This window comes from Malaclemys terrapin, chromosome 21, assembly GCF_027887155.1.
Source record: "Malaclemys terrapin pileata isolate rMalTer1 chromosome 21, rMalTer1.hap1, whole genome shotgun sequence".
Classification (NCBI taxonomy): domain Eukaryota; kingdom Metazoa; phylum Chordata; order Testudines; family Emydidae; genus Malaclemys; species Malaclemys terrapin.
Window position 1 is genome coordinate 1,405,815 of NC_071525.1, and position 25,821 is coordinate 1,431,635.

The 25,821-nt window shown below is 68.5% G+C and overlaps 1 protein-coding gene across 6 annotated transcripts; it reads left to right on the forward strand.

Moving 5' to 3' along the window:
- Positions 1-1,318: 1,318 nt before the first annotated feature.
- On the forward strand, positions 1,319-21,051 carry DENND4B (DENN domain containing 4B). Of its 6 annotated transcripts, none has more exons than XM_054010891.1 (28): positions 1,319-1,377; positions 6,780-7,098; positions 7,331-7,583; positions 7,740-7,809; positions 8,200-8,369; positions 9,110-9,351; positions 9,471-9,537; positions 10,192-10,250; positions 10,415-10,559; positions 10,645-10,820; positions 11,115-11,215; positions 11,293-11,508; positions 11,596-11,741; positions 13,230-13,369; positions 13,444-13,567; positions 13,901-14,107; positions 14,243-14,371; positions 14,494-14,644; positions 14,732-14,899; positions 15,040-15,500; positions 16,005-16,127; positions 16,357-16,532; positions 16,891-17,026; positions 18,283-18,528; positions 18,634-18,739; positions 18,945-19,110; positions 19,450-19,514; positions 19,774-21,051. In XM_054010891.1, exons 2-28 carry the CDS (start codon positions 6,800-6,802, stop codon positions 19,917-19,919), a joined length of 4,488 nt encoding a protein of 1,495 aa, XP_053866866.1. In that variant the 5' UTR covers positions 1,319-1,377; positions 6,780-6,799; the 3' UTR covers positions 19,920-21,051. The 6 variants fall into 6 exon arrangements, with proteins under 6 accessions (XP_053866866.1, XP_053866865.1, XP_053866863.1 ...); XM_054010890.1 differs by lacking the exon at positions 1,319-1,377 and adding an exon at positions 1,445-1,493; XM_054010888.1 differs by lacking the exon at positions 1,319-1,377 and adding an exon at positions 2,028-2,683.
- The last annotated feature ends 4,770 nt before the right edge of the window (positions 21,052-25,821 follow it).

The window sequence follows — 25,821 nt, forward strand, 5'->3', positions numbered from 1 at the left end:
GGCTGCCTCAGCCCTCCTCCCCACTGCTGGGCCAGGCACCAGGAGGCTCCTGGTCCCTGCTCCCCCCCACACACATGGGCAGAGGCTCCCTGGCCCAGGCAATCCCCGTGGTGGCTGCTCCTGGTCACTGGACATTTTCTTGCCATTCATTTCAGCCTGTTGCTCCTCGTTTTACCCCCCCCTCCCGCCTCTGCTCCCTGCAAACCCTTCTGGCTCGGAGCATGACCCTGCTTGGGTCTTGCTGTGCAAAGCTACCTGCTGGGGAGGCCCCAAAGAAAGGAGGCCTGGACTCCCCCCTGGGATCCACAGAACCGGTGCTATAGCCCCAGCTTTGGACCCGTGTCCAGGAGCTTCCCTTCAGTGAGCCATCCCCAGCCCGCCGGGATCCCCCTCTCCCTCCAGCGCAGCCCCTTGGCCTTACTGCCTCCACCCCCCACCCTGCAGCTGCTGTGACGCTCCTGCCTAGAGGCTACAGTATAACCCCAGGGGCTGGTGAGCCTGGTCGCCGGTGGTCCCCGGGAGACAGAGGGGGGGATTTTGTGTAAATATTTTATATGAAGACTGTGCGTGCCTCAGTTTCCCCCACATGCTGCATTGTCAGCTAGAGGGGGTGGGAAAGGCTCTGGGGAGGCCTAGCGATGCAGGTGGGGCTGGCACTCGTTGCCTGGGGCCTGGACCCCCCGTCACGGGAGAGTCCATGAAGCCGATCACTGAGATGTTGGCTACCTGCCAACCCAGGCCCAGGGCTGGCCCGCGTCGGCTGGAAGCCCCCGGGTTTGATCGGGGGAATGCAGGAGGGAGGAGGGGCCAGGTGGGCCTGGGCCCTTGAACAAAGCGGCCGCCTCCGTGGGGGTTGGGGGGTCATGGTGTGGCTGGGCCAGGCTGCGACTTTCCTCCCTGGTGCTGCCAACGTGCCAACGTACCGCGGCGGGAACGCACGGGTCATGGTGAACGCACGAGGCATGGTGAGCTAATGGTGCCGTCGTGCGAGGAACCCTGATCTCCTCCCTCCGCGCCCAGGCTGGGCTGTTCCCAGCCGACTCCTCGCCCTGGGGGGGGGGGGGGGCCGCTGCCCCCCAACCCTGGCCGGCGGCCCTGGGGGGCTGCCCCCGAGCAGTGGGACGGGGGGGAGGGGCTGGGCCCGGGAGGGTGAGCGAGGGAAGGGGGGCTGCCGGCAGAGGGACATCTGGGCGCCCCGGAACCCAGGCGTCCGGGGCCCGCTCGCTCCCAGGGCGGGAGTGAACCCAGGCGTCCGGCGGCCGGGCCCGCCAGGTGCAGCGCGTCCTCCGGGCCGGCAGGGGCCGGTGCCGGGCGGGTCTGGGCGGGGCCGGCGGCGATGGCGGGAGCCGGGTAGCGGGGCCTGGGGGCCGAGCGCAGGTAGGGGGCGGGGCGTCCCCTGGCCCTGCCCCTCGGGACCCCTCGGGACCCCCCCGCGCCCCGTCCCCCCCCGCGGGACCCGCCCGCAGCCCCCGCCCGCTCCCTCGGCGGGGCAGGTAGGGGCCGAGCGCCGGTCAGCCGGCCGGGGGGCGCGGGGGGCAGGTGGGGGGGCAGGGGCCGGTTACACGGGGGGCGCGGGGGCCTGTTGCACGGGGGGGCAGGTGGGGGGCAGGGGCCGGTTGCACGGGGGGTAGGTGGGGGGCAGGCCGGGTGTGGACAGGTGGGGGGCAGGGGCCGGTTGCACGGGGGGCAGGTGGGGTCAGGCCGGGTGTGGACAGGTGGGGGGCAGGGGCCAGTTGCACGGGGGGTAGGTGGGGGGCAGGCCGGGTGTGGACAGGTGGGGGGCAGGGGCCAGTTGCACGGGGGTGGAGGGTGACTGGGTTGTTCCAGGAACCAGTTATATGTTTGGGTTTCTTTAAAGACCAGCCCCCCGTGCCGTGCTGCGCTGCCCCAAGGGGGGGGCACAAAGCTCACTGCCCCCCACCCCCGGTGCAGGTCCCAGGCGGGGCGGTGGGTGGGTCCGGGTCCCTGTGATCTGTGCCCCCTGGCCCGGCAGCAGGGGCTGCCCCCTTGCTCGGGTGGGGGACAGTGCCTGGGGGCCCCCTGTGCAGCCGTGGGGCTGTTTGCCCCGAGCGGGGAGCTCTGCCCCTGTGGCCGGCTGCGCCCCTGCACTGTGGGGGGGCCTCCCCCAATCTCAGCGACTGGGCCAGATCCAGACCAGTATGGGGCAGGTCCTGGAAACGGGCGAGGGGTCTGGCTGGCAGCCGGGACGGCCCCACCCGCGCTGGTGCCAGGGCCTGGTCCCTGCAGCCCGTCCCCCGGGTGGGTGCCCCCCGCACAGGCGGGCTCTGGAGGGCTGGGGTGGGGCCAGGCGGCTGCAGCTGGACCTGTCTAAGCAGCCCCAGAGCGGTGCCGTTAGATGTACACGCGCCTGTCCCCCAGGAGGGCAGCGCGGAAACGGGCCCTGAGCCGCCCAGGCTGGCTTTGGGGGGGCCGCCCCGCCCCGCCCCTCTGCAGGGAGCTCTCGGCTTCCTCATTCTGAGTTCTGCTGCCTCCTGCCCTGGTTGCGATTGCGGCCAGGAATGGAAAGTCCCACTCTCCCTGCCTGGCCTGCGGGGAGGCGGGCGGCCCCGGCCCGCGGCCCTTGCCCACAGCAGACGGGGTCCGGCAGGTCCCTCCGGAGCAGCGAGGAGGGGGTGGTGTAACACGCTGCTAGAGCAACGGTGTTTGTGCGTCTGCAGAGCAGGTACAGCCCCGGCCTGGGGGGGGGCAGCTCCCTGCTAGCCCCGAGGGGCCTCCCGCTGGGGGGGAGAGGAGGGCGTGCTGTCCGTGGCCCAGGGGCTAGTTAGCCACGGCTGTGGTGTCCTGGCTCCCGCCCCCGTGCTCTGACTGGTAGACCACATGCCCCTCCCAGAGCTGGGATAGAACCCAGGAGTCCTGGCTCCCAGCCCCCCATGCTCTAACCCACCAGCCCCCACTCCCCACTCAGAATTGGGATACAACCCAGGAGTCCTGGCTCCCAGCCCCCCTGCTCTAACCCACCAGCCCCCACTCTCCTCCCAGAGCTGGGATACAACCCAGGAGTCCTGGCTCCCAGCCCCCCATGTCTAACCCACCAGCCCCCACTCTCCTCCCAGAGCTGGGATACAACCCAGGAGTCCTGGCTCCCAGCCCCCCATGTCTAACCCACCAGCCCCCACTCTCCTCCCAGAGCTGGGATAGAACCCAGGAGTCCTGGCTCCCAGCCCCCCATGCTCTAACCCACCAGCCCCCACTCCCCTCCCAGAGCTGGGATAGAACCCAGGAGTCCTGGCTCCCAGCCCCCCATGCTCTAACCCACCAGCCCCCACTCCCCTCCCAGAGCTGGGATAGAACCCAGGAGTCCTGGCTCCCAGCCCCCCATGCTGTAACCCACTGGACCCTACTCCCCACTCAGAGCTGGGATACAACCCAGGAGTCCTGGCTCCCAGCCCCCCATGTCTAACCCACCAGCCCCCACTCCCCTCCCAGAGCTGGGATAGAACCCAGGAGTCCTGGCTCCCAGCCCCCCCCCCCCCCCCGACTCTACACCTGCTCTTCTCCCAGAGCAAGGAACCGAACCCAAGGGACAGTGGGGTTAAAGGCACCTGCTGTCCTTGGCCCCTGGGCTCTCCTAGCTGTGGGGCAGGGTGTCTCCGAAGCGGCAGGTGCCAGGCAGGCCGGGGAGCTGGGCAGTCTGGAGCACTCTGCATTATTTAGACCGTGCTGGCAGCAGATCAGAGGTAAATAGGTCTGTGCAGCTCCCAGCACCGCGGGAGGCCTTGGCTCTGGCTGACCCGGCTCTGGGCTGTCCCCACGCCGCCCTCGGCCTGTCTGGTGCGTCTGCCCCGGGGCTGGGAGCGCTGGGTTACAGGCGGCGTGGGTTAGCCGGCAGTAGGGTGACCAGACAGCAAATGTGAAAAATCAGGACAGGGGGTGGGGGGTAATGGGAGCCTATATAAGAAAAAGACCCCAAATCGGGACTGTCCCTATAAAATCGGGACATCTGGTCACCCTAGCCAGCACCTCTCATCCCGGGCAGGCCTGGCCTTTGCTGTCCCCTGGGGTGGGCGCAGGGTCCTGCTAGGGAGGCCTGGGGCCGAGCGAGGCAGGTCAGCAGGACCCCTCCTGTGGGGCTCGGTGGGAAGCCCTAGCTTTGTGCTTGGACCATACAACCCAGAGTGTAGCGTGTGGGGGGGCTCCCCGCTGAGCCCCCACGGGGGGTCGAGATGACCTGCCAGGCTGGCTGGGGGTGGGATGGAGGTTGAGCCCCGAGCTGTGGGGGTAGATTTGGGGGTGCAGCAGGGGCAGTTTCTCCCCGGCCCGCGTTAGGTTACAGGAAGCTAAATTGAGAGCCGCCTGTGTCTCTTCCTGCCGCAGCACGAGGGATCACGTGGGCCGGGGCTAAATATAGCGCGGGTGGTACCTTGGCAGTGCCTGTCACTGGGGGGCCAGGGCAGGCCGGTCCATGTCATGCAGCACTAGGGGCATGGGGGGTCTCGGGGGACAGTGTAACACCCCCTGCCCAACCGCATGGGCGAGCTGGGAATACGCTCTTCTTGGGGGGCAGCTGTTTCCCCCTCATTCGCCACGTGCCCTGGGGAGCTGCCCAGGGTGGAGGGGCGGGATCTAGACCAGCAGCAGGGTAACCCTGGAGTGGGCTGGGGGCAGCTGTGCCCCAGAGAGGGAGATTGGGGGCAGGAGCCGCTGGGGAAGTTGGAACAGGTGATGTGCTCCCCACGCTGGAGCAGCGTCTCTTCCTTTGTGTTGTGCTGGGCCCCAGGGGCGTTCATGGCCATTTGCCTGTGAGCCCCAACATACCCCCAGCTCCTCTCCGGGTCACCCCTGGGGTGGGGGGTCCCCTTTGGGCCCCATGCCTCCCTCGCCATGGTAACCCTGCTGCAGGAGCTGGGTTAGTTTAGCTTTTCGGCTGTGCCATGTCAGGGGGGCTGCCCAGTCTGCCAGCTGTGGGCCTGCCCCCCGACAGGAGGTGGTGGCCGCAGTGCCAGGGTGCCCCTGTTACGGGGAGAGAATGAAGTATTGTGTGCAGGGAGCTGGCTCCCACTGGCCTGGCGTGACCCTGCTGGGGGCCTGCGGAGCAGCTGGGTAGACCCGGCTGGTTGGGGGCTGTGCTGGGGTTGGCTTGATTCGCCCAAAGGACCCTGCGTCCAGGATCCCAGGAATTGCCAGAGCGAATCAGGCCAGGAGCCCAGCCGGCCAGGTTTCTCCCCCCTCCCCGGGGCTGGTACCAGCTGCCACGGTTTGGGATACCCTGCCCAGGAAGGGTGTTTCCCCCTGAGCAGGCCTCGAGCCCTCGAAAACTGCTCTCCGCTGAGTGCCCTCCCCCTCCCTCTAGGAGCCATTCCTGACCCCTGCCCAGCTCTGGGCCTCGCTGGGACCTTGTGGTGGGGAGTTCCTCTGGCTGCTGGTATGTGCTGTGAAATGGGGCTTCCCTCTCTGGGTTGTAAGCGTGTGTTCGGCTGCTGGTCCGTGAGTGGGGGCAATGGGAGCGTCTCCTCGGCAGAGGCTCCCCTCTCCGGACGCCGCTACCCATTCCCAGACGGGGACCAGTGGCCAGGAGTGGGTGCCCCATCGTGACCCAGGCTTCTCGGTTCTCCTCCATCTCGCCCTCCGCCCTGTCCTGCACCTGCATCCGCCGTGACTAACCCTGCTCGCCCTGTGCCGTCAGCCTCTTCCTTCCCCTTTTGGGTCCTTCCCTGGGAACATCCTGCCTCAGAGGGTCTGTGACTTTCTCCCGGCCGGCCGGGGGTGCTGCCTGGCTTGGGGGCCGAGCAGCTGGCCGGGGCGGGAAGCAGGGGCGGGAGAGGGGGAAAGGGAGGCTGGGGTTGCCACAGGCCCTGGGCAGAGCCAGCCTGAAGTCCTGGAAGTATCCGAGAAACCAGGAGTGCTGTGGGGATCCGGGGGAGGGGGAGGGATCCCCCCAAACCTCAGGGGTCCCCCTGATTTTCCGGTGACTGACTTGATGTCAGAGCCGGCCTGAGCAGGAAACAGGAAGCTGCCTCCCTCCCTCCCGGCACTTTCACTCTGTCAGCTCAGCCCGGCGGGCTCAGTGGGTCGCGCCCCCCAGGTACCCTGGGTTCTCGCTGACTCTGCGCTGAAATCAGTCCAGCTTGGCCCCGGGGGCAGCTCCTAGCCAGCCCCATATTCCCCCCAAACAGCCCCCTCCTCTGCCTTCCCTGCCCGGAACAGTCCACCCCGCCCCCTTCCTGCCCCATATCCCCCCAAACAGCCCTGTTTCCTTCCTTCCCTACAGCCCCCCCAACAGCCCTGTCTCCTTCCTCCCCTGCCCCAAACAGCCCACCCCACCCCCTTCCTGCCCCACATCCCCCCCAAACAGCCCCATCTCCTTCCTTCCCTACAGCCCCCCCAAACAGCCCTGCCCCCATGCTCCCTGTGACACCCCCCCAGCACTCCCACTCCTTCCCCCGGGGAGGGGAGCAGGAACAGCAGCTCTCATTGGCCGCTGGCAGCCTTGTTTCCATGATGTCACCGTATAGCGTGTTCTGTCCTGGAACCCTCAGCTCCCATTGGCCATGCTGGGCCCAGCCTCTGTGACGTCACCTTGTGGGTCTGTTGTGTGGGCTGGTCCCTGGGATCCCCCAACCTCTTCCCCCCCCCCCCGGCTCAGCCCCCCCCCTGGTGCCGTCCCTCCCCATGGCGCCGTCCCACCCGACCTCTTCCCCCCACCATGGCGCCTTCCTCCTTGGCCTTGCCCCCACCCCTGTGGCACTCTCCCTCACCCCACAGCCTGCCCTCCTGTCCCTGCCCTCCTCCCCAGTGACGCCCCCCTGCTCCCTCCCCAGATGCCGTGAGCCCCGCCGCCATGGCGGAGGAGAAGCCGCCGCAGCTCGTCGACTATTTCGTGGTGGCCGGCTTGACCGACTCCTCCAAGGCCTTGGAAGAGGAGAGCCAGCAGCCCCGGCCGGCCCGGCCCAGCGAGCCCATCACCGACGTGGCTGTGGTCATCCGCTCGCAGGGCGAGGAGGTGCCCCAGGGCTTCACCTGCATCGAGAGCAGCACATCCGGCCACCCCGTGGACCTGAATGCCAGCCTTCTCAACAGCCCCCAGATGTACCTCTGCTACAAGCGGGGCCGCGGCAAGCCACCCCTCATCGAGCTGGGGTGGGTAAGGGGGCCGCGCTCAGCCCCTCTCTGGGAGTCCCGCCCCCTCCTGCTGGGCTGGGCCCCTCCCCAGGGCTGGGCAGAGCTCCTCCCCCTCGACTGTACCCCACCCCTCCTGCTGGGCTGGGCCCCTCTGTTCCCCTCCCCAGGGCTGGCTGGGCAAGCCGCTCTGGGTGTGGGGTGTCTCTCCCCACTCAGCGGGGTCTGCTTAGCCCCTTCCGTCCCCCCGCAGGGTGCACTGTGAGGGGAAGGACCGCCTGAAGCCGGGCTACGAGATCATCCGCACGACGCCCTACAGCCGCTCTGCCAACCTCAGCTCGGGCGCTGCCGGCCACCAGCGCACCTTCCTCACCTACCGCCGGGCCGCCGAGTCCCAGGGCCACAACACGCTGGGCATCACCGACATCTGTCTGGTCGTGCCCAGCAAGGGGGAGAACACACCGCACACCTTCTGCCGGGTGGACAAGAACCTCAACGCTGGCATGGTGGGTGCTGGCGGCCCCCTGGCCCTGGGCCGGTGCCGGGCAGGCTGTGCTGGGTTCCTCAGGCTGGGACCGGCTGTCCCTCCCAGGAGGAGGAGGGGCAGGTCCCTCTGCCCCGTGCCACAGCCCCACTGACCTTGCTCTGCTCTCTCCTCGCAGTGGGGCCCGGCCGTGTTCCTGTGCTACAAGATGGCGATGTCCAAAGCCTACACACTGGTCTATGAAGCAGGTAAAGCCCCCGCTGCCCTCTGAGCCGGGGGGGAGGGGAGACCAGGCCCCCGCTGTCCCCTGAGATGGGGGGAGGGGAGACCTGGCCCCCGCTGCCCCCTGAGATGGAGGGAGAGGAGACGTTGCCCCCGCTGCCCCCTGAGATGGGGGGAGGGGAGACCTGGCTCCTGCCAGCGACATGCAGTGAGGAGCTGATGGCACTAGGTATGGGGTGGGCAGGGGCTGTGCCAGCCCCACTCCCCAGCACTGCTGCTGCCTGGCATTCCTGCCCCCTGCCGTCCCAGCCCTGGGCTCCCCCCCAGCTCTGCCGGTGCCCCTCACTCCCGACCCGCAGCCCCTGCCAGCCCAGCCCCCACCCCAGACGCTCCGCCTGATGTGCGTCTATCTCCAGGTCTCCTGAGCCGCTACCCTGAGCACGACAGTGAGTCGTTCCCACTGCCCGACTCGGTGCCCGTCTTCTGCCTGCCCATGGGGGCCACCATCGAGAGCTGGCCCATCAACACCAAGTACCAGCTGCCCATCTTCTCCACCTTCGTGCTGACGGGGGCTTCAGGGGACAAGGTAGGTGGGGCTGGAGGGGGGGCCTGGGCCATCCCGGTGGGGTGGGGGTCTCTGGGGACCTGGAACAGGGTGAACAGCCCAGAATCAGGGGGTCCTGCCTGACAGGTGAGCGAAGGTGCTGCTTATCCTGCCCCTGATCTCCCCTTCTCCCCCCATGGCCCGGGCCCCCCTGCCCCGTCTCCTCCCCTCACAACTGGGACCCCCTGCCCCGTCATCCCTTCCCCCAGTGACTGGGTCCCCTGCCCCGTCTCCTCCCCCATGACCGGGCCCCCCTGCCCCGTCTCCTCCCCTCACAACTGGGACCCCCTGCCCCGTCATCCCTTCCCCCAGTGACTGGGCCCCCTGCCCCGTCTCCTCCCCCATGACCGGGCCCCCTGCTCCGTTGTCTCCCACCCCTCCAGTGGCGCTGGAGCATTTTTTACAATGGGGGTGCTGAAAGCCAGTGGTCCCCACCCCAAACTTTTTACCTCACCCCCCTTACTCCTGTCCGTGTCCCCCACCCCACCCCCCAGAGCTGGGGCCAGGAATGGGGCCATGGCTCTGGCGGGGGGGCCGGGGAACACGGACAGAGGTAAGGGTCCAAGGCTGGGACCCCACATGTGGGGCTGGAAGCGGAGCCCTGGGCATGGGTCCTGCAGCCGGGAGTCGGCACCCCAGGGTGGCGGGTGGGACCCCGCACAAAACCTGGGAGGGCAGTTCCCACGCCTGTGCCCTGCAGTGACCGGGCCCCCCTGCCCCAGGTGTACGGCGCTGCCATCCAGTTCCACGAGGCCTACCCGCGGGAGCGGCTGTCGGAGAGGCAGAGCCTGCGTCTCGGCCTGCTCAGCGTGGTCGACCGGCGCCCCATCGCCAGCAAGTCGGTGCAGACTCGCCGCAGCATCTGCGTCCTGTCGCACTGGCCCCTCTTCGACGTCTTCCGCAAGTTCCTCATGTTCATCTATCGCTATTCCATCTCGGGGCCCCACGTGCTGCCCCTGGAGACGTGAGCGCTGGGCGGAGGAGGGTGGATCTGTAGGGAAGGGATGGGGGTAGAAGGACCCCCCCCCCGGGAAAGGGACTGGGGAGCCCCCACCCCCCTCTGACGCGCTCGTCTCCCCCCAGGCACATCTCGCACTTCATGCACAACGTCCCCTTCCCGTCTCCGCAGCGACCGCGCATCCTGGTGCAGGTGAGTGGCCCCGCCCCGGGCAGCTCTTCTGTGCGGCTGCCTGGGCCCCCGACCCTGCTCTTCCCGCGCTGGCAACTCTGCTCACATTTGGCCTTCAGCTGATGTTTTGGGTCAGTGATTCCCAGCCCATGTCTATGAAAGCCCGAGGCTCCTGTGAGCCCCCCCTCCCCTGGCCCCGGGGCTGCCCCCCACTTCCCCCATCCCTGCCCCGGGGCTGCCCCCCACATTCTCCTTCCCTGACCCCTGGGCTTCCCCCCTGGGCTGCCCCCCACTTCCCCCATCCCTGCCCCGGGGCTGCCCCCCACATTCTCCTTCCCTGGCCCCTGGGCTTCCCCCCTGGGCTGTCCCCCGCTTCCCCCCTTCCCTGGCCCCTGGGCTTCCCCCCTGGGCTGTCCCCTGCTTCCCCCCTTCCCTGGCCCCTGGGCTTCCCCCCTGGGCTGTCCCCTGCTTCCCCCCTTCCCTGGCCCCTGGGCTTCACCCTGGGGCTGCCCCCCACATTCTCCTTCCCTGGCCCCTGGGCTTCCCCCCTGGGCTGCCCCCAACTCCTCCCATCCCTGCCCCGGGGCTGCCCCCTGCTCCACCACTGCCCTGGGGCGGCCCCTGCCTGCCTGGGTGGGGAAGCCGACTACGCCATCAATCTCGTCTCTCCCCCAGATGTCTCCCTACGATAACCTGCTGCTGTGCCAGCCTGTGTCCTCCCCGCTGCCTCTCAGGTACAGCCCCGGGGGGGTGGTCGGGGCAGCCTGGGGGGACGATCAGGGGCTCAGGGTCCCGTTGGTGATGTGAGGGGGATGGGCCGTGGCTACGTTGTGGGTGGGGGAGGAGGGGGTTCTGTGCTGTCTGGATTCTACATCCTTGGCCCCCCTCTGCCCCCCAGCGGAGCCAGCTTCCTGACCCTGCTGCAGAACCTGGGCCCCGAGAACGCCGTGACGCTGCTGCTGGCTGTGCTGACCGAGCAGAAGTTGCTCATTCACTCGCTGCGCCCCGATGTGCTGACCAGCGTGAGCGAGGCGCTCGTCTCCGTGAGTCCGGCCCCCGGGGGGGGGAGGGGGCAGTGGGGCCCGCCCCCTCGGCTTGCTGACTCCTCTCTCCCTGCCCCGCCGCCAGATGATCTTCCCGCTGCGCTGGCAGTGCCCCTACATCCCGCTGTGCCCGCTGACCCTGGCGGACGTGCTGTGCGCCCCGGTGCCCTTCATCGTCGGCATCCACTCCAGCTACTTCGACCTGCACGACCCGCCCCGCGACGTCATTTGTGTCGACCTTGACACCAACACCATCTTCCTGTGAGTTCCCCTGGGCCCGGCCCCCTCCCCAGCCGCCGTGTCCGTATTCCTGAGCGTGTCCCCGGGCGGAACCCCGGTGTCCTGGCCAAGTTCCCGCCGGGCCCTTGGCCGGCCTTCCCCTAACGCGGCCCTCGCAGCTCCGTGCGACGAGGCGTCCGCCCTTGCTCCAGCCCAGAAGCGGCTGCGTCTCGGCGCTGGGCCGGGGAGGGCGAGCGGGGGGCCGGGGCAGCCCAGCAGGAGGCGCTAACAGTGAGGGCAGCCCGGCTTTGTGCTCGTCTCTGTCACCCCTGCCAGGAGCGAGGAGAGGAAGCTGCTGTCGCCCCGCGCGCTGCCCCGCCGGCCCTGCAAGGTGCTGCAGGCTGCGCTGCTCGCCCACTTCCAGCAGCTGGATGAGAGTGAGTGGGGAGCTGAGGGGGAGCTCTGGGGGGCGGGGAGCCTGGGGGGGCCGTGCTAACCCCGCCGCTCCCCCCAGTGTACAACAAGCCGGTGGAGGAGGCGTCGCTGGAGTTCCTGCTCACCGACTACGACCTGGTGTACGGGCGGCGCAAGCAGCTGGAGTTGGAGATCCAGGCCTCCTTCCTGCGGTTCATGGCCTGCCTGCTGAAGGGTTACCGCTCCTTCCTGCTGCCCATCACCCGGGCGCCCTGCGACACCACCCACGACTCCAGCAGCCTCTTCTCCCTGCAGGGTGAGGGGGCGCCACCCCGGGGGGGGGGGGGGGGGCGGGGCGAGGGGGCTGAGCTCCCGTGTGACCCCCTCCCCTTGTCCCCCCCAGGTTTCCTCAAGTCCCGGGACCGCGCCTACCACAAGTTCTATGGGCAGCTGCTACGCACGCAGCTCTTCACGCAGTTCATCCACGAGTGCTCCTTCGTCAGCGACCGGCACGCCTGCCTGGAGTTCTTCGACACCTGTGTGGACAAGGTGACGCCCCGCCCCTAGCGACGCCCCACCCAGTGCCTCGCCCCTAGCGACACCCTACCCCTGGCGCCCCTAGCGACGCCCCACCCAATGCCTCGCCCCTAGCGACACCCTACCCCTGGCACCCCTAGCGACGCAACACCCCTAGCGACGCCCCACCCCTAGCAACACCCCTAGCAACGCCCCACCCAATGCCTCGCCCCTAGTGACACCCTACCCCTGGCGCCCCTAGCGACGCCCCACCCCTAGCGACGCCCCACCCAATGCCTCGCCCCTAGCAACACTCTACCCCTGGCACCCCTAGCGACGCCCCACCCCTAGCAACACTCCTAGCGACGCCCCACTCAATGCCTCGCCCCTAGCGACACCCTACCCCTGGCACCCCTAGCGACGCCCCACCCAATGCCTCGCCCCTAGCAACACTCTGCCCCTGGCACCCCTAGCGATGCCCCACCCCTAGCAACACCCCTAGTGATGCCCCACCCAGTGCCTCGCCCCTAGCGACACCCTGCCCCTGGCGCCCCTAGTGACGCCCCACCCCTAGTAACGCCCCTAGCGACGCCCCACCTAATGCCTCGCCCCTAACAACACTCTGCCCCTGGCACCCCTAGCGATGCCCCACCTCTAGCAACACCCCTAGCGACGCCCCACCCAGTGCCTCGCCCCTAGCAACACCCTACCCCTGGCACCCCTAGCGACGCCCCACCCCTAGCAACACTCCTAGCGACGCCCCACTCAATGCCTCGCCCCTAGCGACACCCTGCTCCTGGTGCCCCTAGCGACGCCCCACCCCTAGCAACACCCCAGTGACGCCACACCAAATGCCTCACCCCTAGCAACACTCTGCCCCTGGCACCCCTAGCGATGCCCCACCCCTAGCAACACCCCTAGCGACGCCCCACCCAGTGCCTCACCCCTAGCGACACCCTGCCCCAGTGCCCCTAGCGATGCCCCGCCTCTAGCAACACCCCTAGTGATACCCCACCCAATGTCTCACTCCTAGCGACACTCTGCCCCTGACACCCCTAATGCCCTGTCCCAATACCCCGCCCTTAGCAACACCCTGCCCCTGGCACCCATAGCAACGCCCCATCCCAGCAATGCCCTGCCTCTGCCCCCGACACCTGCCCTAAGCAACATACTGCCCCTGACACCCCTAGCAACGCCCCACCCCGTCCCTGCCCCCTGATGACACCCCACCCCTCTCCCAAGGGCACCCCCTGCAGTGCCCCACCCCTCCACCCAAGGGCTGTCCCTACAACTTGCTCAGCCACAGATCCTGCTCACCCCGCAGACCCCATCCCAAGGGGTTGGGGGGCCTGGACCCAGCCACTCCTGTGACGGGACCAGGCGGGGGCTCAGGCGACTCCTGGACCGGGGCCAGTGTCGGGGGGGCAGACCCAGGGGGCCCTGTCGGGGGCAGGGAGCTCCCAGCCGGAGGGTGTTCCGGGGGACGTGCCGGCCCCCCCTGAGCTGCCCTCCCCTCCCCAGGTGCAGGTGGATCTGGAGAAGGCGGAGGACGCGCCCCTGATGGAGCTGGACGACTCGCACAGCAGTGAGCACACGGTCTTCATCATGCCCCCCGAGGAGCCCCTGGGCCCCGATGGCACCGAGCTGCCTGCACTCTACTGGTGAGACACCCCCCCAGCTCCCCGCCCCCCCCATATACCAGCTGCCCCCTGATGGCCCCTCTGCTCCCCCACAGCTACGACAGCTTCCCCGTGCTGCGGGCCGAGCTCTTTGAGCGCCCCCAGGACCAGCTGGCGGCTCCACTGTGCCAGCCCAAGAGCAGCGCCCCCAGCAGCCCCGCGCCGCGCAGGACCAAGCAGGTGACGGCCCAGGCTCACTCATGCAGCGAGTGGGCTGGGCTCAGCCCTTCCTGCAGGGAGCACCGGGAACCAGCCCCTGGGGGAGGGTGGCCTGTCCTCAGGGGAGCTTGGGGGGTGCCAGGCCCTGGGCGGGTGGGGAAAGCCTATTCTGGGCGAAGCTGGGGGGTGCCAGGGCGTGGGGTGGCCTGTCCTCGGTGGAGCTGGGGGGTACCAGTCCCTGGGTGAGGTGATGAAGGCCTATCGTGGGCGGAGCTGGGGGGTGCCAGGCCCTGGGTGAGGTGGGGGGGCCTGGCCTGGGCGGAGCTGGCCCCCCTGACCCGGCTGCCCCCCCAGGAGATGAAGGTGGCGCAGCGGGTGGCACAGAAGTACTCGTCCGTGCCCGACATGTGGGCGCGGTGCCTGCTCGGACACTGCTACGGGCTGTGGTTCATCTACCTGCCCACCTACGTGCGGGCTGCCCCCTCCAAGGTGCGGGCGCTGCAGACGGCCTACGAGGTGCTGAAGCAGATGGAGAGCAGGAAGGTGGTGCTGCCGGATGAGGTGCGGACTCCCCCTCTCCCCCCCGTGTTCCCACGGCCCCTTCCCTGGCGCCACCCCCCCGGGCCCTGTCTGTGTGTCCCAGCATCCCCTGGGTTCCCCACCCCCTCACGGGGCCCTGTGCTTTCTGCCCCCCAGGTCTGCTACCGCAGCCTCATGCAGCTGTGTGGACAGTATGGCGAGCCGGTGCTCTCCGTCCGCGTCCTGCTGGAGATGAAACGGGCCGGCATCGTGCCCAACACCGTCACCTACGGCTACTACAACAAGGTACCGGCCTGGTCCGGGGGGAGGAGCTCCCTCTGGCGGGGTGAGCCAGGCGGTGTCTGCTGCCGGGGGGGGCATGGGGGGAACCCTGTCTCCCCAGTAACCGTGGCCCCGTTCTCTTGCAGGCCGTGCTGGAGAGCAAGTGGCCCTCGGGCACCCAGGGCGGGCGGCTGCGCTGGGCCAAGCTGCGCAACGTAGTGCTGGGCACTGCCCAGTTCCGGCAGCCCCTGCGGCAGCGGCAGCTGGAGAGCGAGGCCCGCAGCGGCGTCTTGCCAGGTGCGTGTGGGGCGGGGGTAGGAGGGCCGGGCCCTGGGGCGGGGGTAGGGGGCGGGGCCAGCAGCCCATGTTCTCTCTCCCCGCCAGGCTGTGCAGAGACTCAGGACGCCCGTCCCCGTCCCAGCCTCCAGCGCCAGACCACGTGGGCCGGGCACAGCCTGCGCGAGCCCTCGCCCGGCCGCCAGCTGGCGAAGAGCAGCAGCGGCACCTTCCCCCGCAGCGAAACCTCCGCGGTGGAGGCTGGCGTGGCCCAGAGTGAGTTGCATCGCAGCCGGCGGGGGGGGAGGAGACGAAACCTGGGCGCAGGGGTCACCAGGCTTGGGGGATGTGCTGGGGTTAGGAACTGGGAGGGACCCGGCTCTGGCCCCCCTGTAACTCTTTCCCCCACCCCCCAGTGATCAAGGCCCTGGGGGTGCTGGAGCCTGGCAGCGACTCGTTAGTCGCCCTCCCCCCAGGCCTGCGCCAGCTCCTGGATGGGCCCGGCACCTCGGAGGACGGGAGCCTGTCGGATGTCAGCTTCCAGACGGACGAGAGCGACCGGCCGGCCCTGGACAACGCCGAGGTGCAGCCGAGCCTGAGGCCGGGCGCTCGGGGCACAAAGCCGGGCCGGCGCGACGAGAACCACAACAGCCTGGGGGGGACGCCGCGCCGGGGGCTGGCCGCCAAGCTGCAGCAGCTGCTGTCCCCAGCCAAGCGCCCCTCCCTGCGCCACACCGCCAGCGTGGAGCAATCCAGCGCCCGGCAGGACGCCGGCTCCCTGCGCCGGGCCTCGGAGCAGACAGAGCCCCTGCGGCGCAAGAGTCCTGTGGAGAGCCTGCTGCACCCCCAGGAGCGCCCCGACTCCACTGCCTCGGAGGTAGGGGCTGGGAACCGCCCCCCACTGCTCGGGGGGGGCATTGCTGCTGGGCTGGGAACCGCCCCCCACTGCTCGGGGGGGGCATTGCTGCTGGGCTGGGAACCGCCCCCTACTGCTCGGGGGGGGCATTGCTGCTGGGCTGGGAACGGCCCCCCACTGCTCGGGGGGGGGCATTGCTGCTGGGCTGGGAACCGCCCCCCACTGCTTGGGGGGGGCATTGCTGCTGGGCTGGGAACCGCCCCCCACTGCTCTGGCGGGGGGACATTGCTGCTGGGCTGGGAACCGCCCCCCACTGCTCCGGGGGGGTGTTGGACTGGGGGGGACCCCCGTTGCTGCTGGGCTAGGCCTGTGGGCAGGACCCCGCTCTGGGGCTGGGGTCTCAGCTGGAGCTGGGGGTGTTGCACTCCTGGAACGGGCAGGGACCTGGTGCTTCCGGGGCCGGGCAGGAGCAGGTCCCGCTGAGCTGGGAGGGTCCTGTGGGGCTCACGTCTCCTCTCCCCCCAGAGCTCCGTCTCCCTGGGCAGCGACTTTGACCTGTCAGACACGTCATTCGGCAGCTTTAGTCTGCGCAAGTCGTCAGACCCGCTGCCTGAGGCCTTGGCCGGGCCGGAGCTGCCCCCCGTGGAGGTGAGTCCCCCCCGGAGACCTGCCTGAGGCCGTCTGCGCTGGGTGGGGGTCCCAGCCGGGGGGTAGCGAGGGGCTCTGACAGCGACCCCGCCACGGCCCAGTGAGGGGCCCTGTGATCCGGGAGAGGGGAGGCAGCGACCACGGGGGCTGGCCCGAGTCCCCTGGGGAGGGCGGGGGGGCAGGGGGGACAGGAGTGTGGGGTGGAGCTGAGCCGAGTGTCCCCCCCCAGATCTGGCTCTCCAGCTGCTCGCGGTGCCACACGTGCGGCTCCCTGGTGCACGACGAGGAGGTGATGGCCGGCTGGACGCCCGACGACTCCAACCTCAACACCACCTGCCCCTTCTGCACCCGCCCCTTCGTGCCCTTGCTCAGCATCGAGATCCAGGACTTCCAGCAGCCCCCCAGGTGAGACCCCCGCCCTCGGGGGGACCCCCTGCTGCCCCCCCCGCCCTCATTGGGAAACCGCCCTGCAGCTCTCCTGTCCTTGGGGGGACCCCCTGCCACACCATGCTCTGCCCTCTGAAGTCTGGGGGGCAGGGTGTCTTGGGGGGGCGATGGGCGGGGGGCCTTGGGGGCAGGGGGGTGACCCGGGAGGCAGGCTTACATCATTCAGGGGTATGGGATCTCGCTGTGCCCCTCACGCCGTTGTCATGGGAACCGTTGGGCGGGGGCTGGCTGATGGGGGCGGGCGTGTCCCCCCGGGCGTGGGGCCTGGTGCCGAGCAGCCCAGCAGTAACCTGCTCCCTCCCCGCTCCCTCCGCAGCTCCTCGGAGTCTCCCCAGAGCCGAGCTGAGCGGGGCCCGGTGCTCAGCGACCGCTCCCAGTGCCTGGCTCTGGATGAGGCCGAGCCGGAGCCGGGGATCCCCCCGTCGCTCTGCAATGGCTGCACGGACTCCTCGGTACGGCGCCTCCCCCACCCCCAGCAGCTGAGCGAGGCTCCCTCCGGAGCCGCCAGAAGGGGGCGCTGCGGGCACGGTCTGCAGAGCCCCACGGTCCTGACTCCACCAGGCACCTGGCTGCAGTGCCCAAGGATTACCCGCCCCTGCCCGAGCGCCGGGTGGGGGGCTGCGGGTCCGGAGTGAGGGGTGCAGGCAGCACCGAGCGGGGGGCTGCGGGTCAGGAGTGAGGGGCGCAGGCAGCACCGGGCGGGGGGCTGCGGGTCGGGAGTCAGGGGCGCGAGGCTGCGGGTCTGGAGTCAGGGGCGCGGGGCAGGATTACCCGCCCCTGCCTGAGCACCGGGTGGGGGGCTGCGGGTCCGGAGTGAGGGGCGCAGGCAGCACCGAGCGGGGGGCTGCGGGTCAGGAGTGAGGGGCGCAGGCAGCACCGGGCGGGGGGCTGCGGGTCGGGAGTGAGGGGCAGCGCCGGGTGGGGGCTGCGGGTCGGGAGTCAGGGGCGCGAGGCTGCGGGTCTGGAGTCAGGGGCGCGGGGCAGCGCCGGGCGGGGGCTGCGGGTCGGGAGTCAGGGGCGCGGGGCAGCGCCGGGCGTGGGCTGCGGGTCGGGAGTGAGGGGCAGCGCCGGGTGGGGGCTGCGGGTCGGGAGTCAGGGGCGCGAGGCTGCGGGTCTGGAGTCAGGGGCGTGGGGCAGCGCCGGGCGGGGGCTGCGGGTCGGGAGTCAGGGGCGCGGGGCAGCGCCGGGCGGGGGCTGCGGGTCAGGAGTCAGGGGTGCGGGCAGCGGGTCGGGAGTCAAGGGTGCGGGGCAGCGCCGGGCGGGGGCTGCGGGTCGGGAGTGAGGGGCAGCGTCGGGCGGGGCCTGCGGGTCAGGAGTCAGGGGTGCGGGCAGCGGGTCGGGAGTCAGGGGCGCGGGACAGCTCCGGGCGGGGGCTGCGGGTCGGGAGTCAGGGACGCGGGGCAGCGCAGGGCGGGGGCTGCGGGTCGGGAGTCAGGGGCGTGGGGCAGCGCCGGGCGGGGGCTGCGGGTCGGGAGTCAGGGGTGCGGGGCAGCGCCCGGTGGGGGCTGCGGGTCAGGAGTCAGGGGTGCGGGCAGCGGGTCGGGAGTCAGGGGCGCGGGGCAGCGCCGGGCGGGGGCTGCGGGTCAGGAGTGAGGGGCAGCGTCGGGCGGGGCCTGCGGGTCAGGAGTCAGGGTCAGGGGCCGAGCGGCAGAGCAGGGGCCAGGTCTTGCCCGGTCCGTGGGCCCTGAGCGCAGCTGTCTCCCCACAGGCACCCCGGGGCCCTGCCCCGCGCTCGGAGCTGGTGACCTTTGCCTACCTGAGCCCCCTGGTGCTGCGCAAGGAGCTGGAGAGCCTGCTGGAGAACGAGGGCAGCGACTTCCTGGCCCAGCCGGAGCTGGTGGACAGCCATCCCATAATATACTGGAACCTGGTCTGGTATTTCCGGCGCCTCGGCCTGCCCAGCAACCTGCTGCAGCTGGTGCCGGCCTCCCAGCACCTCCGGCCCGCGCCCCAGGTACGGGACCAGCTGGAGGGGGAGGGGCACCGGCAAGGGACTCCCAGGGGCTGGGGGGGTCCCCACCGGTTCTGATCCGCGCTCCCCCCAATGTCTCTCTTGCAGGCCCAGGCCCCCGAGGGCCCCCCGGTGTGCGTGCGCCTCCTCTGGGATGTCCTGACTCCAGACCCCGACAGCTGCCCCCCCCTCTATGTGCTCTGGAGGGTCCACAGTGAGTAGTGGGGGCGGTGCCCGTGGGCCAGCGCGGGGGGGTTGGGGTGAGGGAGGGGTGCCCGTGGGTCAGCGTGGAGCGGTTGGAGTGGGGGAGGGATGCCAGCGCGGGGGGATTGGGGTGGGGGAGGGGATCCCGTGGGTCAGCGTGGGGACCTGGGGGGGGGGGATCGGCCACTGCGCTGACCCCCACTCTCTCCCCACAGGGAACAGCGCTGCCCGGCCTCAGTCGTGGCGGTGCCCCAGCAGCCCCTTCTCACTGGCGTTCCTGGAGGCCGTGCTGAGCCACGTGGGGCTGGGCGAGATGCATAAGGCCATCGCCCTCTTCCTGCAGACCCTGGCCGCGGAGCCCAGCCCCCTGCCCCTGCAGAGGTACCACCCCTGGCTCCGCCCCCTGTCCCCAGCTCCGCCCCTGCAGAGGTACCACCCCCTGCCTCTGACTCCGCCCCCTGCCAAGGTACCACCCCCTGCCTCTGACTCCGCCCTCTGCAGAAGTATGCCCCCTGCCCCTGACTCCGCCCCCTGCAGAGGTAATCCCCCTGCCCTGGACTCAGCTCTGCCCCCTGGATCTGCCTCCTGCCCCCCAGCTCTGCTCCTTGTCCACCACTCTGCTCCCCCCACACTCTACCCTGCCACTCTGCCCCCCCCCGTGCTCTCCCTCTCTCCGCTCTGTCTCCCCCCTACTCATTCTCTCTCCCCTTCCTCTCGTAGGAGCGTTTACCGGGAGATCCTCTTCCTCATGCTGGCCGCGCTGGGCAGGGACCACGTCGACATTGGTACGGGGCTGGGGGGGCATTGGAAAGAACAGGGACAGAGAGGAGCCTGCGGCCAGGCCCATTGGTTGGCGGGGCTGGGGGGGGGATACCGGGCCAGCTGGGCCCATTGGTGGTGGTGGGGGATATGGGTCCAGCCAGGCCCATTGGTTTGAGCCAGTTGCGGGGGGGGGCACCACACTCGCTCGGCCTGCGGGGGAGCTGGGGCCCCGGGGCGCGGGGGGTCGGCTGCCGCGGCGCCTGATCCGCGTCTCCTCCGCAGCCGCCTTCGATAAGAAGTACAAAGCCGCCTACGCCAAGGTGGCCGGCAGCCTGGGCAAGGAGGAACTGAGCAGGCGACGGGCACAGCCGCCCAGCTCCAAGGCCATCGACTGCCGCCGGAGCTTCGGTGCCACGCTGGAGTGCTAGAGCCGGGGGCCGGGCCGGGCCAGGACCCCTCCCCCCAGGACGGAATTCGGGGACTGGACCGGGTCTTGTGGGGGGAGTGAGCAGCACCACGGCAGGCGGGGGGGGCAGGGCATAGCTGCTACCAAACCATGCACCCCCCCCACTTGCCCCCCGGGGGTTCTCCTGGAAGTCGGGGGGCAGCACTTGGTGCCCTCTGAGCCGAGGCAGAGTCAGGTGGGACCTGGAGAGCCCCCGGCTGCCCCCTGGCACTTCAGCCAGCCCTGCCCCTGGGGGCGTCTTTACGTTGGGCCCCACCCCGCGGGCTGGGCAGAGAAGCAGGGGCAGCTGCTGCCCAGGCATGGGGCAAAGAAGTGGGGAGCTGGTCGGGCAGGGTTGAGATCCTGCTCTGGGCATAGACCCCCCCCCCAGTTCCCCCAGTGATGAGTGGACTGGGGCCCTTGATGGCCCTGCTGTCGGCCGCTCTCAGTGGCTGCCCCGGGCTGGGGCTGGGGGGGTCAGCGCTGCTCAGCCCGGCCAGGTGACTCCCCCCAGGCCCCGGGGCTGTTTGGAACCTGGCCAGACACTGGTAATGAACCGGACACGCGGACAGGTGAGCGTCCGTCCAGCCCACGGCTCCTGCCTCCCCAGAGCGCTCTCTTTTTTCGGACACTGTCTTGGGGGGTCCCCCAGGGGGCGGCCCCTCCCCCAGGGGCAGTTGTTGGTGGTTTTTTTTTTAACGTCAGTGTTAATATATTTTGTAATTTATTTATTCTCCCTGCGGCCACCGTTAGCTTGTGCTGTAACCGCTGTGCTGGTGAGCTGGTGCCATGCGAACCGGGCCCCACGGCCCCCCCAGTGTCCCCTGCTGGAGCAGGTGGGGGACACCCTGGGCTGCCGTGGGGCTGGTCGCTGCGCCCTCCCCCACTCCCCATCTCACTCTGTCCTGCACTGGAAGCTGTTTCTCTCCCCACCTGAGGTTGGGAAGGGGTCAGTATGTGGCACTGAGGGGGACATGGTGGGGGCTCCCCATGCTCTGGTGCCTGCGCCCCCCTAGCTCTGGGGCTCACACTGTGCAATATGGCGTCACCCCTCCCCTACCCCTTTGTTTCGTTTGGGTTTTTGTTGGGTCTGTAAATAAAACCGCTTCAGTATTTTCGCTGCCTGGTGGTGTGTGTGTGTGTGTGCATGTGTGTGTGTGTGTGTGTGTGCAGGGGTGGGGGGGTGTTGCATGGCTGCAGCCTCTGCCCCCGTCCCCCAACCATCTGTCTCTGCCCTGACCCCTCCCCCCGGCTCTGGGTGGCCGAGAGGAGCCCCCATGGCCGAAGTGGGGTGTGGTGGCGAGGAGCAGCGTGGGTCTGGGCTGGCCCCCCCTGCTGCCAGGGGAGCAGAGCTGGGAGGCAGCCCCCTGCCCCCCAGCATCTGATTGGCTGCCTTCCCAACTATCCTGCCTCCCTGGGCAGAGCAGCCAATCAGAGCGGCTGCAGTGTGAGGCTGAGCCCCCTCTTCTCAGGAAGAGCTGGGAGGAGTTTTGGGGGGACAGAAGGAGCCAGGCAGAGAAGGGGGAGCAGAGCCAGTGTTCGCCGGGGGGGGGGGGATCACTGGAGCTGCCGGGGGTGGCACACGGGGGGCAGGGAGCTGGGTGCTCCGTGCCACCGGCAGCATCTCGCACAAAGCTGCGTCTCTGGATCCCACCAGCGCCTGCCTGGGGCAGCAGCAGGGCTGCGATCGTCACCCCCGCTGTGGGGCAGGGGCTCAAAGACACCCCAAAAAACCAGGCATGGGCCCTTACCAGCATCTCATGGGTTCTGGAGCCTGACTCGGGGCTCGGTGAGACGCCCCGCCCGCCCAGCTGGGGGCATCCAGCACCATGGGGAGCCCCAGGCCCCCCCTCAGGACTCGTCCCATGTCCTCTCCCAGGCTCCAATGACTCCCATCACCCCCAGTCTCGCCCTGGCATCCGCTCTCCCCCTTGGCGCAGTCTGGCTCCATCGGCTGCTTGGCAGAGGCCCGTGGCCTGAGCTGTGCCGGGGCCCGTCCCAGCTCCACCACGGGGGGCTCTGCAGTGAGGTTCACAGCACCAACAGGGCCCCGCGCGTTGTGTCTCCGAGCCCGGCTGGCTCCAGGACTGGCCAAACCTCTCTGCTAATGCCAGGCGAGAGCCCCGCCCTCCCCAGGCAGCTGCTGCAGCCTCCCTTTGCAGTACCACAGGCTGGTCCCGGGTGGGGGCTGGGGCGGCTGCTCCTCGTCCTTGCCCCGCTCGCGGGTGGCTTCAGCCAAGGCAGCGCTCCTGCGGCCTGTGTGTACAATTCACCCCTTGTGTGCAGCCCCCCCAGTTCCCCTCGCCGCACCCTGCGGGCTGCACCCTCTGCATCTCCGGCCTCACAGCAGCCGCTCACAGAGGTCGTCTGTCCAGGAGGCAGGCAGGAGCTCCTCGCTGCCACCCTGGCCTTGGGCACCCCGGGCACCTCCGCCGGCAGCGGCCATGGCATGGGGCCGGCTCTGTCCATCCTGCTGTCTTGTCGTCCTTGTAGAGCAGCTGCCCACGGACATCCCGCCTGCAGTAATGGGCAGGGCCATGTCACGGGTGGGTGGGGCTCCGCCTGCCCCCAGGGCACGCGTGGATTGTTAGCCTGAGCTTTGCCCCTAACATGCCCCTCTGAGCATGGTGTGTCCCTGCCCCCTTCGCCACCCCCACCTCCAATCAAGACTTTAAAAACAATCTCTGAGTAAAAAGCAACAGAGGGTCCTGTGGCACCTTTGAGACTAACATAAGTAGTGGGAGCATAAGCTTTCATGGGTAAGAACCTCACTTCTCTCTGAGTAGAATGTAGCCCTTGTTTTTGTGTAGGTCCTACTAGTGTTTTGGGGCTGGCCTGCTGCCCGCCAAGGAGGGACGCACCAGGCCCGAGGCCATGGGGCCTCTGTGGTGCGGTGAAGGGGGAGCGGAGTGGGGACCCCCAGGCTTGGGGCCTGTCCCTAGGCCAATAAAACCTCCCCTTTGAGCAAGCCTCATGCCAGGGGTGGGAGACGCCGGCCTGGCCCTGCGGGCCGGGGCCCTCCTACCTCATGCAGCCCGGCCGCCGGCCTGAAGCCAAGGGCACAGTGAGCCGTGCGCTCTCGGGCTGTCTGGATGCAGGGCGTCTGCGCTTCCACCCCCCACGGTCCCTGCAAAGCGCCAGCCGAAGCCACAACGGCCCCTCTGGTGCGAGCTTTCAACCCCCTTGTTTGAGTGAGAGAGGCTGGGGCGCCTCGGAGCAAAGCCTCCTGCTGTTGTGTGACCCCCACCCCCCCTCGGCGTCTCCTCCCCATTCTGTGCGCCGAGCGCAGCCTGGCAGGAGATCCAACACCGGAGGCCAAGGCGAAAGCAATTCCCGCGGCTGGGATGTGCTGCCACGGAGCCCAGCGCCCGGAAAACGGCCGGCAAAGAGAACTCCATCCTCCCTCGGGACGGCCCGGGCAGACACTTCACAGCCGCTTGCTCCAGCGCCCCACAACTAGCCAGGGGAGGAAATCAGTAGGTCCCGGCTTTGGGTTTTGTCCCTACCTGCTTATTGGCTGGGCTACGTCCAAGCTACGGGCCTGAGAGAGTCCCAGCCAATCGGAGAGCTCTGTGTCTGCAACGGGGGCTTGTCAATCACCTGCGGGTAGCCAATGAGGTGAGAGAGGCGCTAATAAACCATAGATCATGGACAAGAAAGGCTAGAGTGTTGGCTTGACTCCAGTTCTCTCACTGGGCAGCCATCTTGAATTCTGGCAGACAGGCTCCCAGGCCCGGGCCACATGTTTTTACATTCAGAAGTTCTGTGGTTTCCTGTGACGCGATTTCCCGAGGCGGCTGCGTGAAGGAGGCAACGTTTGAGTCATGCCCGGGACCCACAAGAGCTGTGCCACCCACCGACCGCGGCAGGGCACAGGCGCGCACAGCATCTGGCCCGTCGGCTTGCCGCGGGAAATCCCCTCTCCCCAAAAGAAGGAGAAAAGAGCTGCCCCTAGTCAATGGCCCCCATGTCAAAGGAGAAAGGGGCGAATCGCTGCATGCGTGGGGCAGGCAAACCTGGGATTGGTGCTGCTAGCGGGAGAGCGATAAACCTGGAGCTGGTGTGACATATTCCAGGCAGGAAAAACCAATGGCCGACTCCCACTGCTTCCAGCAGGGACTAGGCGTATCGTTCTCCGGGTCCCACGGAGCTGGACGGGGGAAATTCCATGGAGCCGTTTACGCTGTGGTCCGAGCTGGTGTCGCAGACCTGTGCTGCTGTGATGTGACTGCTGTACCAGCAACGAGCCTCTGGCGCTAGGCGCTACACGTACCGAACCAAGAGAAACCGATGAGCTTAGGGGGTGTCTTCACAGCACAGTCGGCTCAAACTGCGACGCGACTGGGACCTCGAGCTCGAGTTAGGTGGATTTTTAAGCTGTCCCGGCAGGGTGGGTGGGCTGCCGCTCGACCGCTGCCATGGCTGGAGTGAGGAACGCAGGGGGGGACTTGCTTTAAGTCTGAGACAAGTGGAGACAGACAGAGCGAGGGGGGCCTGCAAGGAAACAGTGAGGCCATATTGGTTGATGATGCAGCCCAGCACGGTCATGCTGCGAGCAGGGCTGTGCAGCGTCCACAGAACAGTCACATCAGAGCGCCCTCCGGCAGCCATAGGACATTGGTGCATCGAAAAACAGCAACGCAACATTGCACCGAAATCTAACCATGCCCCGTGCGATGCCCTGGGGCAGCAGGAGCCCTGGATTCTTTGGCAGTGACACACTGCTGGGGTGGAATATCATTCCTGTGGGGTGCAGCACAATGCACGGGGAAGACCAGGGCTGGCGGGTACTGTGACGAACTGGGACTGTTCTTGCTGGGGTGTGTGAATGCTGACAGGCGAGTGTGGCTGGGATAGTCTGCATTGCAGAATGGGAGTCTGCCCGAGGGCGCATACCTGAGTGTGTAACATGAGAAACCAGGAAGGGGTTGAAGGCCAGGTGACTCCTTAGCCCAGGAAACTGAACAAAGGCTGTGGGAGGGGTCGCTGAAGGCAGAGTGCGGGAAGCGAGCTGGAGAGATGGCTGGGAGGGAGAGATGGCTCTGACCCCCCAAAGGGGGGTGGGCTGGAATGCCCTGGGACCCCAAGCTGGACTTAACTGAGGGGGTCCTGTTGTCTGTGCCTGCAAGACCTGTCTTGGACTGTATTCCTGTCATCCAAATAAACCTTCTGCTTTACTGGCTGGCTGAGAGTCATGGTGAATCGCAGGGAGCCGGGGGTGCAGGGCCCTGACTCCCCCACACTCCGCAACAGGTACCATAGGCTGGGGGAGGCTGTGCCTCCCCAAACAGCCAGGGGTGGCCCTGCCCACGCTCTGCCCCCAGGCCTCCTGCTTCCGCTCTGTGGCCCAGCTCCAGGGGCTGGGGGTGCTAGTGGGGGGCAGGGACCAGCTGCTGCGGTGGGGGGGTGGAAAGGGCAGAGCCTTGGGCGGAAGGGCAGGGCTTCCCAAGCCAGCAGTTGACGCGCCACCTGGGGGAGGACCTCGTTTTAGGCCACGGCTGTGCTGTGAGCAGCGAGTGTTCTGCTGTTCATAATTCTCATTGTTACCTGGTGCTTGACTGACCATTTGTGAGAATATAAGAACGACCATAGTGGGGCAGAGCGATGTGCCAGCTACCAGCATCCTGTCTTCTGAGCGTGGCAGTGCCAGGTGCTTCACAGGGAAGGAACAGAACAGGGCAATTATTGAGTGATTCATCCCCTGTCGTCCACTTCCAGCTTCTGCAATTGGAGGTTTAGAGACACCTGGAGCATGGGGGTGCGTCCCTGACCACCTTGGCTAAGCGCCACTGATGGACCTATTCTCCAGGACTTCTCATTCCTTTTGTAACCCTGTTATCGTTTTGTCCTTCACCACATCCCCTGGGAACAAGTTCCACAGGTTG